The 13,502-nt window shown below is 51.6% G+C and overlaps 1 protein-coding gene across 2 annotated transcripts in view; it reads right to left on the bottom strand.

The window, feature by feature from the left end:
• The window catches only part of ARHGEF18 (Rho/Rac guanine nucleotide exchange factor 18), a 120,398-nt gene that overhangs the window by 88,875 nt on the left and 18,021 nt on the right, over nucleotides 1–13,502 (bottom strand). For both annotated transcript variants that reach the window (XM_035287456.3, XM_054249491.2), the window contains exons 4-10: nucleotides 11,746–11,896; nucleotides 10,902–11,016; nucleotides 9,466–9,523; nucleotides 8,804–8,848; nucleotides 6,397–6,474; nucleotides 3,744–3,846; nucleotides 2,800–2,941 (exon numbers count right to left, since the gene is read on the bottom strand). In XM_035287456.3, the coding sequence (XP_035143347.3) occupies nucleotides 2,800–2,941; nucleotides 3,744–3,846; nucleotides 6,397–6,474; nucleotides 8,804–8,848; nucleotides 9,466–9,523; nucleotides 10,902–11,016; nucleotides 11,746–11,896 (692 nt within the window). The remainder of the gene's footprint in view (nucleotides 1–2,799; nucleotides 2,942–3,743; nucleotides 3,847–6,396; nucleotides 6,475–8,803; nucleotides 8,849–9,465; nucleotides 9,524–10,901; nucleotides 11,017–11,745; nucleotides 11,897–13,502) is intronic.

Raw genomic sequence — 13,502 nt, 5'->3', positions numbered from 1 at the left:
CAGAGAGAGAGAGAGAGACAGAGAGAGAGAGAGAGAGAGAGAGAGAGAGAGAGAGAGAGAGAGGCAGAGACAGAGACAGAGAGATGGAGATCCTGTCTTTAAAATAAAAATAATTTTTTTAAAAGTTCCCAGGCGACAGGCTGGGTGTGGTGGCTCACACCTGTAATCCCAGCACCTTGGGAGGCCAAGACGGGAAGATCACCTGAGGAGGTCAGGAGTTCGAGACCAGCCTGGCCAACATGGTGAAACCCTGTTTCTACTAAAAATACAAAAATTAGCAGGGTGTGGTGGTGGGCACCTGTAATCCCAGCTACTTGGAAGGCTGAGGCAGGAGAATTGCTTCAATCCGGGAGATAGAAGTTGCAGTGAACTATGATTGCACCACTGCACTCCAGACAAAGGCAATGCTAAGTCAGTGGGTCACATAAGACACATGAGATCTTGGATGACCCCAAATCAGAGTTTAAAGACTCAGGATTTTTCTGAGAAGCAAAGCAAAAGCAGGAATAGAAACAAATGGAGAATGATAAGGAACCAGCGATCACAGTAAGAAGTGCATGGTTCAGCTCAGCCTGGGGCTGGTTCAAGCAAAGGAACCCAAGAGCAGGCTCCCGGCACCTGCTCTGTGCAGCCTTGGTTCTGGATCTCCGGCTTAATTCCTCCAACTTTCAACCTTCTACCTGCCCCTTGAATCTGATGCCTAAGAAAGACTAAGCAAACCTCATCCCCCACAGAAGAGAACACGATGCCAGGAAAAAGAGGGAGTCACCTGCTGTCTCAAATTAAGGACTTCCACACACTGACATTGTTGGTGTACTGAAGATTTGGCAAAGGCTGGGTGCGGTGGCTCACACCTGTAATTCCAGCACTTTGGGAGGCTGAGGCAGGAGGAGTCATCCAATTTGGAGTCATCCAAGGTGTCGTGTGTCCATGTGACCCACTAACTGAGAGCATCACCTCATCTGGGAACTTCTTTTTTTTTTTTTTTGAGATGGAGTCTCACTCTGACACCCAGGCTGGAGTGCAGTGGTGCGACCACAGCTCACTGCAACCTCCATCTCCTGGGTTCAAGTGATTCTCCTGCCTCAGCGTCCTGAGTAGCTGGGATTATAGGCGCCCACCAGCACACCCAGCTAATGGCTTGGGTCCAGGAGTTTGGAAGCAGCCTGGGCAATATAGTGAGACTTTGTCTCTACAAAAATAAGTTAAAAAATTAGTTAAGCATGGCAATGCACATCTGTAGACCCAGCTACTTGGGAGAAGGAGATGGGTGGATTGCTTGAGCCCAGGAGGCAGAGGCTGCAGTGAGCTGAGATCACACCATTGCACTCCAGCCTGGGCAACAGAGTGAGATCCTGTCTCAAATTAAAAAAAAAAGAAAAAGAAAAGAAAGAAAGAAAAAGGTTTTGCAAAAAGCTCATGTCAGCCTCTGCTGAGGACAGCTCATGGTCACAGAGCTGGATGGGGATTGCCTAACAGAGGAAAAGCTCAAAGAGGAACATCCTTGACACCAGGAGGCACCAACAGCCACCTCCAGCCCCATAGCCAGCAATGACAGTCCAGAAAGAGGGGGAAAGGAGAAAGAAGGAAAATACCCACGTCTGGAGCAGGTAAAGGCAACAAATGCAAATCAGGTTGCTCAGAGGCGCTTGCCCCAGGTGTGGAGATGCTGCTCTCACGGCACGGTCTAAGCCCATCCCACGATCTGTTTGCCTGTCTCATTCACCCATTGCTTCTCACCTGGAGGCAATTCTGCCCCCCAGGAGACTTTTAGCCATATCTGGAGACATTTTTGGTTGTTGCAACTGGAGGCAGGAGGGTGGAGGCCAGGGATGCTACTAAATATCCCACAGTGCTCAGGACAGCCCCTTAGAACAATTACCTGGCCCCACATGCCGGCAGTGCCGCAAAGTGGCCCCAGTCCCGCCAGCCGCTGACTGCAGATCGGACTCTTGCTGCAAACAGCGCACACGTCTTTGCTACATGCATCGCCACTCCTCCTCAAGTGGAGCTCATTTGCAAAAAGACCGAGTTCTAAATCCCAGCAACGACCTGAGCCATCTCTTTCTGGGAGTCTCTTGAATCTGGTACTCTTTCTTGAGTAGAAACCCTTCGACTCGCAACCCTGCAACCACCAAGGGCCCCAAGAAGCAGAAAACTGGCTTGCTATGGATAAAGTTGTATCCCCACCACCACCAAATTCATATGTTGCAATCCTACTCCCCCACTTCTGTCCTTTAGGATGTGACCTTATTTGTAAACTGAATCTTTGCGGATGTAAATAAGCTAAGATGAGGCCACACGAGTCTGGTGAGCCCCAATCCAATATGACTGGTATCCTCATAGAAGAGGGAAATTGGGACCCAGGGCCATGTGAGGCTAAGGGATGACCAGAAGCCAAGAGAGATGCCTGGAATGGATCATTTCCTGGCACCTGCCTATGGAGCTCAGCCCTTGATCTCAGACTTTCATCCTCCAGAGCTGCAGGGCAATCTATCTCTGATGGTTAAGCCACCTGGTACGTGGTGCTTTGTCATGACACTGCAGGAGGATTCTCAAGTCCAGACACTGCAGGAGGATTCCCGCAATGGCAAAAGAGACCGTTGCCCGTTCTGAGTTACCCCAAGAGCCCCTGTGCCCAGGGACGCATCCCTGGTTCTCTCCAGGGAGCCGCCCAGCAGAGGGTGAAACAGAACGAGGATGCAGACATGAAAAGAGGCCAGAGGAGTATGATTGAGAGGACATGAAGAAGAGAAAGTGGCTGCCATCCAGGACGATGGATTGGGCCGCCAGACTTACCTGAGCTCAGGAAGGGTTTGCCACACAGGGGGCAGCTGGAGGGGCCGGAGAAGGTCCCTTGTACCAGCTGGTGCCCATTGACACACTCCCGCCTCTCTCGGGCATCCTGGCCCTTCTCCTTTAGATGTGCTGGGCTTTTCGCCTGGATGGGACAGAGGTGGGTCTCAGGATGCTAGGATGCCCTCTGCAGGGGCCGGCCCTCTCTCTCTCTCTCTTTTTTTTTTAAGATCAAGCTGGGGCCGGGCACAGTGGCTCAAGCCTGTAATCCCAGCACTTTGGGAGGCTGAGGCAGGTGGATCACGAGGTCAAGAGATCAAGACCATCCTGGTCAACATGGTGAACCCCGTCTCTACTAAATTTACAAAATTTACTAAAATTACAAAAATTAGCTGGGCATGGTGGTGCGTGCCTGTAATCCCAGCTACTCAGGAGGCTGAGGCAGGAGAATTGCCTGAACCCAGGAGGCGGAGGTTGCGGTGAGCCGAGATCGTGCCATTGCACTCCAGCCTGGGTAACAAGAGTGAAACTCCATCTCAAAAAATAAATAAATAAATAAAATCAAGCTGGAGTGCAGTGGCACAATCTTGGCTCACTGCAATCTCTGCCTCCTGGGTTCAAGCCATTCTCCTGCCTCAGCCTCTCAAGTAACTGAGATTACAGATGCCCACCACCACGCCCATCTAATTTTTGTATTTTTAGTAGAAACAGAGTTTCACTATATTGGCCAGGCTGGTCTCGAACTCCTGACCTCAGGTGAACCACCTGCCTTAGACTCCCAAAGTGCTGGGATTACAGGCGTGAACCACTGCTCCTGGCTGGGGCTGGCCCTCTTAGGTATGGGGCCCTCGGCCCACCGCCAGCTCCAATCACAGGGCTCCTGGGCTAAGGGCAGTGTGCCAAGCTGGGGAAGGCACAGGGGGCCCCCATGGCTCAGCTTCCCTCACCTTCTCCTTCTGCCTGGTCACTCGACTGCGGAGGCAGCTCAGCCTGCGCTTCACACTGGTACTCTTGTCACTCTTCTCATTCTTGCCAGCACTGTCCTCACTCCTGGGGGATGAGAGGGAAGGTCCATCAGAGGGGGCCAGGGGCCATTCTGAGGCAACCCTGTGCATTACTCCAGGAATCCACCTGGAATCTGTCTCCCTGAGGCCTCCTGGTCCTGCCTTACCCTTCCTTAGTCCTTGACTTCCTCCTCTCCTCCCTCCTTCCCTCTCTTACTTATTGTGGGAAGCAGAAAAAGTTTCTTCTTAACGTTTCCTTTCTTGTTAAAAATAAGTGTGCTAATAACTTCGTGAAGCCCTGTCCTATGTAGCTGTTAGACATGCCATGCTCATAGGCACATAGGACATTCTATGTCCTTGTAGTTTAACCAAAATATCTGTGCTGGACATGCTCACAGGCATGTCCCAGCCCTCCATTGTTTTACCTGTTAGAAAAGTTTTAAGTTGTTAGCCAGTAGGGTTTTACTTTAAATGGTGAGGTCTGGCTCCAGCCAACAGAAATCAGGCACAGCGGTAAGGACAACCCCAAATGCGTAAGGAATAAATGTGTGTGTTTTCCTTTGTTCATTGTACTCTTGTGGCAAAGTGGTTAGCGAGGGTACCCTCCCTACAGTCCAGGAAGTAAAAATTGCATTGCTGAAAAATCCTTTGTTCAGTGCTACTTTTTCTTCTTTTCTTTTGAGATGGAGTTTTTGCTCTTGTTGCCCAGGCTGGAGTGCCATGGCACAATCACGGCTCACTATAATCTCTGCCTCCTGGGTTCAAGCAATTCTCCTGCCTCAGCCTCCCGAGTAGCTGGGATTACAGGCATGTGCCACAATGCCCGGCTAATTTTTCTGTATTTTTAGTAGAGACGGGGTTTCTCCATGTTGGGCAGGCTGGTCTCAAACTCCTGACCTCAGGTGATCCGCCCGCCTTGGCCTCCCAAAATGCGGGGATTATAGGCACAAGCTGCCGTACCCAGCCTCAGTGCTAACTTTTCCTTGTGGCACCGAGCATCTATTTCCAACACTTATTCACTCAGCAAACATGAATGAATGTTTGCAAAGTTCTGGGAGCGTTGGGGACTGGGTTTGCAGAGGGAAATGCAACATGATCTCAGGTTTAGGTCCCTCCATGCCTGACCTGGGAAGCTCGGCTCTGCTCACTGCTGATTTTCCCCTCTAATTCATGTCCCGACCCCCAACTGGTATCTAATCAGCATTTATTTATGTATTTAGTTAGTTATTTTGAGACAGAGTCTCACTCTGTCACCCAGGCTGGAGTGCAGCAGTGCAACCTCCGCCTCCTGGGTTCAAGTGATTCTCATGCCTCAGCCTCCCAGGTAGCTGGGACTATAGGTGTGTGCCACTGTGCCCAGCTAACTTTTTTTTTTTTTTTTTTGTATTTTTAGTAGAGACAGGGTTTCACCATGTTGGCCAGGCTGGTCTTGAACTCCTGACATCAGGTGATCTATTCACCTCAGCCTCCCAAAGTGCTGGGATTGCAGGCATGAGCCACTGCACCTGGCCCTAATTGGTTTTTAAATCCTGATGATTCTTCTCTCTCCTCCCCCAACCCCAACTCCATCCCCAGGTCACTGGCATGGCTTCCTGGATTTCAGGCACACCCTCATTTAATAAATATTAGGTCAGTGACATTTCCTGCTATGGTAGGATCTATTTCCTGGGTGGAGATGCCATTCCTCCAGTCTATGCCCCCTGATCCCAGTCTGAGTGGCTTCTGGAACTTTATAAATATCTGTGTTTGTTGAATGAATGAGTGAGTGAGAGAGGGAGGGAGGAAAGGAAGGAGAGAGACGGATCCCAGGACCTCCAGTGCTGCCTGTGGCCTTTATCCTGCCCCATCTATCACCAGGACTGATGATGCCAGAAGACCCCGCTTTTTTTTTTTCAAGACAGAGTTTCACTCTGTTACCCAGGCTGGAGTGCAGTGCACAAACTTGGCTCACTGCAACCTTTGCCTCTAAGGTTCAAGTGACGCGCCTGCCTCAGTCTCCTGAGTAACTGGGATTACAGGCACCTGCCACCATACCTGGCTAATTTTTGTATTTTAAGTAGAGATTGGGTTTCACCATGTTGGCCAGGATGGTCATGAATTCCTGACCTTAGACAATCCTGCCCCACTGCCCACGGTCTCCCAAAGTGCTGGGATTATAAGCATGAACCACCATACCCGGCCCCCACTGCTCTTCAGGATAAAGTCTGAGCTCCTTTGTGTCTCTGAGGTGGTCTGGTCTCTGCTGATTTCTCCCCTCTTCCTTCCCCCCAGCCCCACTCTGATGTCATTCTCTAAGCTTTCTACTTCCGTTTTGTTTCCTTCATCCTCATCTGCACATACTGACAAACTCCTACTATTCTGTCAGAACCCTGATTACATTGTCACCTCCTCCAGGAAGTCTTCCTCTGTCCTCTCAAGGTATATGAGAGCCTCACTCCTCCCTTCCCTGCCAGCTCCCACCATTGCCTTGATGAGGGCTCCTGCTCCTGCCCCCAGCAAGGGGGCCTGGCCCAGAGAGGACACTCCATAAACATTTGTTGGAATCCAAGGCTGCCCTCCCCTGCAGTTCCCACTTGCAGCAGGTCTGTGTACTTACTCCGACAGGAACTCAAACCAGGTCAGGCTCGAGTGGGCTTCACCGGGGCTGGCTGACATGCAAGCCCTCTGCCGGGCCCTGTGGGATCGGAGGGGACAGACACCTGGGTCGGCAGCCTGCTCTCCCACTCACTAACCCAGTGCTGCTAACTACAGACGTGCTCCAGGTGCCCCATCGAAGGCCCCCCCCCCCCCCCCCCCCGTCCTTGACACTCTGGGCTTGCGTATGGGGCATTATGACAGGTTTTCCAGCAGAGGGCAGTAACGTGTGTCGGCTGAACAAAATCAGTGTATCAGGAAGTTTTGTTTTTGTTTTTTTTGAATAGAGACGGGGTCTCGTTCTGGTGCCCAGGCTGGAATGCAGCAGTGCAATCATAGCTCACTGCAGCCTCGACCTCTTGGGCTCGAGCGATCCTCTTGCCTCAGTCTCCTGAGTAGCTGGGACTATAGGCAGGTGCCACCATGCCTGGCTAATTTTTATTTTTATTTTATTTTATATTTATTTATTTTGAGATGGAGTTTCGCTCTTACTGCCCAGGCTGGAGTGCAATGGTGCAATCTCAGCTCACCACATCCCCCACCTCCTGGGTTCAAGTGTTTCTCCTGCTTCAGCCTTCCAAGTATCTGGGATTATAGGCATGCACCACCAGGTCTGGCTCCTTTTTCTTTTCTTTTCTTTCTTTTTTTTTTTTTTTTAACTAATTACTTAAATCTTACACAATTTCTTTCCTTCTCTCTCTCTCTCTCATTCTTTCTTTCTTTTTTTTGAGATGGAGTCTCATTCTGTTGTCTGGGCTGGAGTGCAGTGGCATGATGTCGCTCACTGCAACCTCCACCTCCCGAGTTTAAGCGAGTCTCCTGCCTCAGTCTCCCGAGTAGCTGGATTACAGCACCCGCCATTACACCCAGCTAATTTTTTGTATTTTTGGTAGATATGGGGGTTTCACCAAGTTGGCCAGGCTGGTCTCGAATGCCTGACCTTGTGATTCACCTGCCTCAGCCTCCCAAAGTGCTGGGATTACAGACATGAGAGCTACCATGCCCGGCCGCAAACTGTCGTTGTTGTTATTTTTATTAATTTGAATTTAAAAATATTAATTAAAAAAATACAGGGTCTTGCTCTGTCACCTAGGCGGGTGTGCAGTGGCATGATCATGGCTCATGGCAGCCTTCACTGCCTGGGTTCAAGCCATTCTCCTGTGGAAAACCCCATCACCTCCCAGAGTAGCTGGGACTGCAGATATGTGCCACAATGCCCAGCTAATTAAAAACAAATTTATAGAGACAGAGTCTCACTCTGTTGCCCAGGCTGGTCTCAAACTCCTGCTCAAACAATCCTCCCACCTCAGCCTCCCAAACTTCTGGGATTGCAGGCATGAGCCACCTCACCCAGCAAATTTTTAATTATTGTTTGTAGAGATAGATCTTGCTGTGTTTCCCAAGATGGTCTCAAACTCCCGGCCTCCAAATGATGCTCCCACCTTGGCCTCCCAAAGTGTTGGGATTACAGTGGTGTGAGCCACTGCACCTGGCTACAGGAAGAGTTTGTAACAGATGGCAGTGTCCTAGGCAGGTGGCACCTTTATCTGTTTGCTCCAAGGGACCCCTGGGTCAGTGGGAGCCTGCTCCTCTCCAGCTCTTGTCTTTTATCCTCCTCCCTCATCTCGTGCCCCATTTTCCTTCCCTTAAACCCAGCATTCTCTGTTTTCTTTTCTTTTCTTTTCTTTTTTTTTTTTTGAGACAGTCTCACTGTGTTGCCCGGGCTAGAGTGCAATGGCGTGATCTTGGCTCATCACAACCTCCGCCTTCTGGGTTCAAGAGATTCTCCTGCCTCAGCCTCCCGAGTAGCTGAATTATAGGCACGTGCCACCATGCCCCGTTAATTTTTGTATTTTTAGTAGAGACAAGATTTCTCCATGTTGGTCAGTCTGGTCTCGAACTCCCAACCTCAGGTGATCCACCCACCTCGGCCCCTCAAAGTGCTGGGATTACAGGCATGAGCCACCGCACCTGGCCTTTTTTTTCTTTCTTTCTTTTTCTTTTCTTTTTTTTGAGACAGAGTCCTGCTGTGTTGCCCAGGCTGGAGTGCAATGGTGCAATCTCGGCTCACTGCAACCTCTGCCTCCTGGGTTCAAGCGATTCTCCTCCCTCAGCCTCCCGAGTACCTGGGATTACAGGTGCCTGCCACCATACCCAGCTAGTTTTTATATTTTTAGTAGAGATGGGGGTTTCACCATGTTGGTCAGGCTGGTCTCGAACTCCTGGCCTCAGGTGAGCCACCGTGCCTGGCCCTCACCCAGTCTTCTCTACCCCTGTCTCCCACATAGGTGCATGCCCCTGCCTGCCTCCTGCTCTCATCTCCCACTTTGTTCCCCTCTTCCCTCACGCCTGTCCCGACTCCCACTTACCCATGGTACTGTCGAAGTTCTTGAAGCACCTGCTGGACAATCAGCCTGTGGGGGTGGGGACAGGATTAGAGCAGCCCTCAGTGGCCCCAAGTTACAGACTCTCCCGGAGACAAGCTGGGGTTTCCCATCCAGACCTCAGGTGGCTCATGCCTATAATCTCAGCACTTTGGGAGGCGAAGGTGGGTGGATCAATTGAAGTCAGGGGTTCAAGACCAGCCTGACCAGCATGGTGAAACCCCGTCTTGACAAGACATACAAAAACTAGCTGGGCATGGTGGTGGGCGCCTGTAGTCCCAGCTACTCTGGAGACTGAGGCAGGAGAATCACTTGAACCTGGGAGGCAGAGGCTGCAGTGAGCTGAGATCACATCACTGCACACCAGCCTGGGCCACAGAGCAAAACTCTGTCTCACACACATGCCCAAAAAGTCACAATTACCTCTCAAGGCAACATTGAGAACCTTTTTGAGGGGCTTAGATCCCTCCCCCAGGGAAGACAGATGGTGTCAGAAAGAAGATGAGGTTATAGTGGACTAGTGGGATGGTATCAGTCCCTGGTCACTTACAGGCAGCACTCTGCACCTTGGCTCCCCTCCTCCCCCAGCCCTGACTGTCCAGCCTGTCCACTGGGGGTCCCTTCCCCACCACGAGGCAGAAACTCACACATGATCTGGCTCCACGTGGTCTTTTTCCATGCATTCCAGCACTGGAGGTTCTAGGCCTGGAAGAAGCCCCCGTCCCAGGAAGCACAGTTGTGAGGGGCTCTGGGACAGGACCAGCCCAGCAGGGCCCTCCCGGATACCACCCTGGGCCCCTGCAGAACTGGAGGACATGCAGACAGAGCCTGTGCTCTCAGGGAACAGAGAAGAGAAGAGGACAGCCAGCCAGGGACAAACGCAGGTGTCCCCAGTGTCTCGGGAGCACTTACAAACTATAAAGTGCTTTAATGTGTGAGCTCAGCAGACTCTCTGAGTGACCTTAAGGAGATAAACTTATTGTCCATCTCATCTTTTTTCTTTTTTTTTGAGATGGAGTCTCACTTATTGCCCAGGCTGGAGTGCAGTGGCGTGATCTCAATTCACTGCAACCTCCACCTCCCAGGTTTAAGCAAATTCTCCTGCCTCAGCCTCCCAAGTAGCTGGGATTACAGGCACCTGTCACCACGCCCAGCTGATTTTTAAATTTTTAGTAGAGACGGGGTTTCACCATATTGGCCAGGAGTTTGAGACCATATAATTCACCATATTGTCATGCTTATAATCCCAGTACTTTGGGAGGCCAAGCAGGCATATCACTTGAGGCCAGGAATTCGAGACCAGCCTGGCCACATGGCAAAACCCTGTCTCTATTAAAAACACAGAAACTAGCTGGGTGTGGTAGCGATGCTTGTGGTCCCAGCTACTTGAGAGGCTGAGGCAGGAGAATTGCTTGAACCGGCGAGGTGGAGGTTGCAGTGAGCTGAGGTTGCACCACTGCGCTCCAACCTGGGTGACAGAGTGAGACTCCATCTCAAAAAAAAAAATAATAGGCTGGGCGCAGTGGCTCACACCTGTAATCCCAGCACTTTAGGAGGCCGAGGCGGGCAGATCAGAGGTCAAGAGATGGAGACCATCCTGGCCAACAAGGTGAAAACCAGTCTCTACCAAAAATACAAAAATTAGCTGGGTGTGGTGGCGTGCACCTGTAGTCCCAGCTACTCTGGAGGCTGAGGCAGGAGAATGGCTTGAACCTGTGAGGCGGAGGTTGCAGTGAGCTGAGATGGCGCCATTGCACTCTGGCCTGGGCAACAAGCGTGAAACCCAGTCTCAAAAATCATAATGATAACAACAATAATAATAGAGAGAGGAGAGAATCTTGGGGACAAGGTCATTGCAATGGGCAGTGTCACACTGGCTCAAGGTCTGCGGGGAGAGGAGGAGGGACAGATGCTGGAGGTCCCTTCCCCTCTCTGGCTTCCCTCAGCGTTCTGCTCAGTCCCTGCAGAACAATTCCCTGGGTCCTATCTGGAGCCCCACCAAGGGGCCCGTCAGGAGGAACCCCCTCCCTGCCTCCCCTTCCCCCAATGTGGTTTGAATGAAGGACGCTCCCAGGCTGGCTACCTTGAACAGGTGGAGTGACCACTTCCAAACCCGGAGAGAGTTCCAGGGAGCGGATCTCACAGAAGGACCCAGGAATGGACCTTGACCTCATTGTTTTCTTGGGGCTGTCACATTCCTGCAGGGAATTAAACATCGCCCTAAGCTAGGAAGGCAGACTGGAATGCAAGCAGGTTCCCTAGGTTGAGGGTCCCCAGCCACAGCCAGGGCCACCTCCGGAGAAATGGACAACACACGCATCCAAGCCCCAACCTCCAGCCAACCTCCCCAGCACAGAACATGGGTTCTGCCACTCCCTCCCCAGCCACAGGGCTGTAGTCCTGATCAAGGAGCCCCCAGCTATAAGCTGGTGCCCCAAATATCAGATCCATAGGTTCCAACAATGGCCAGGAATTTCCCCAAGGGTCATTTGTGATCACAGTCAAAGATGTCCCAGCCATCCGCCACAGCTCCAAGCATGCATCCCTCTACATTTGCACCTCAGATCTCAGTTCAGAGACAAATTCTCCCTAGCTGCAGACCCCAGCCACAGACACGGCTGCCTTCCAGCTGCAGGCCACACTCCCGGATCAGACACCCCCATCAACTTTCCTCCAGCCCCTGGGTTGTAGTCATGACCCTGCATAGCCTGCCCTAGATGCTTACCCAGAGAAAACCCTTCAGGCCTGGGCTGGAATCTTAGGACCCAGAGACGCCCGAGGCATGACCTCCGCCATAGGCAAGCAGCCCCCATCCCCCATGGCGGGTAACCCCCACTGGCCCTGGCAAGTCTCTCCTTCCTACCCATAGCAGTGGCTTCTGGGCCCAAAAGTGTGCTATTGTCAGGGTGGCTGCAGGCTATACCCACCTTGCCTGGGCTCTCTGCAGGGGTCCCACCCCCAGACAGACACCCTTGGGTCCAAGTCTTCAGTCCTCCTCCCGGCAGGTTCAAAGTGAGGCTGGCCAGTGTTCGAGGGAGACAGGGTTCCTCATCCACAGCTGAGGCATCGAGGCTGAGCCTGGTGGGAGAGGACCAGGTACTGGGGCTTCAGCAGGTCTTGTTCACCTGGCTGCTGCCCCAGGCATCCAGGGGATGGGGTTTGAGAGAACCTGTAAGGGGCCCTTCCAGGACAGGGAAGGGTGCGGAGGCCACAGAGAGGGGTCCAGACCTCTCAATATCAGAGGACTCAGTGACAAGGAGCAGGGGGAGAAGAAGGCCAACCTGGTGAGATTTGTTGGAGCTACACTTGTATCTCAGATCGTCTTTGCACAGACTGGATTTCCTCTTTCTTTCTTTCCTTCCTTTCTTTTCTTCTTTGTTTCTTTCTCCTTCCTTCCTTCCTTCCTTCCTTCCTTCCTTCCTTCCTTCCTTCCTTCCTTCCTTCCTTCCTTCCTTCCTCTCTCTCTCTGACAGAATCTTGCTCTGTCACCCAGGCTGGAGTGCAGTGGCATGATCTCAGCTCACTGCAACCTCTGCCACCCAGGTTCAAGCAATGCTCCTGCCTTAGCCTCCCAAGTAGCTGGGATTATAGGCATGTGCCACCAGGCCCAGCTAATATTTATATTTTTAGAAGAGATGGGGTTTCACCATGTTGGCTAGGCTGTTCTCGAACTCCTGACCTCAAGTGATCCAACCACTTCAGCCTCCCTAAGTGCTGTATTTATAGCTGCTCCCCATAGCTGGCATGGCCACCTGAGCTCTGCCTCCTGTCAGACGAGTGGCAGCATTAGATTCTCCAAGGAGTGGGGTCATGGTGGCTCACACCTGTAATCCCAGCATTTTGGGAGGCCGAGGCGGGTGGATCACAAGGTCAAGAGATCGAGACCATCCTGGTCAACATGGTGAAACCCCGTCTCTACTAAAAATACAAAAATTAGCTGGGCATGGTGGTGTGTGCCTGTAATCCCAGCTACTCAGGAGGCTGAGGCAGGAGAATTGCCTGAACCCAGGAGGCAGAGGTTGCGGTGAGCCAAGATCGCACCATTGCACTCCAGCCTGGGTAACAAGAGCGAAACTCTGTCTCAAAAAAAAAAAAGTTAGCTGGGTGTGCTGATGTGAGCCTGTACTCCTGACTACTTGGGAGCCTGAGACAGGAGAATTGCTTGAACCTGGGAGGCAGAGGTTGTAGTGAGCCAAGATTTCGAACTGCACTCCAGCCTGAGCCACAGAGTGAGATTCTGTCTCAAAAAAAAAAAAAAAAAACTCATAGGAGCCAAAACCCTATTGTGAACCACACATGTGAGGCATCTAGGTTGCACGCTCCTTATGAGAACCTAGGCTGGGTGCAGTGGCTCATTTCTGCAATCCCAGCAGTCTGGGAGGCCGAGGCGGGTGGACCACGAGGTCAGGAGTTTGAGACCAGCCTGACCAACATGGTGAAACCCCGTCTCTACTAACAAGACAAAAATTAGCCTGGAGTGCACACGTGTAATCCCAGCTACTCAGGAGGCTGAGGCAGGAGAATCACTTGAACTCGGGAGGTGGAGGTTGCAGTGAGCTGAGATCGCGCCACTTCATTCCAGTCTGGGTGACAGAGCGAGACTTCGTGAAAGAAAGAAAGAAAGAAAGAAAGAAAGAAAGAAAGAAAGAAAGAAAGAAAGAAAGAAAGAAAGAAAGAGAGAAAG

This window comes from Callithrix jacchus, chromosome 22 (assembly GCF_049354715.1).
Source record: "Callithrix jacchus isolate 240 chromosome 22, calJac240_pri, whole genome shotgun sequence".
Lineage (NCBI taxonomy): Eukaryota > Metazoa > Chordata > Mammalia > Primates > Cebidae > Callithrix > Callithrix jacchus.
The sequence above is the reverse complement of the archived record's forward strand: the minus strand, read 5'-3'. Positions and strand labels throughout refer to the sequence as shown.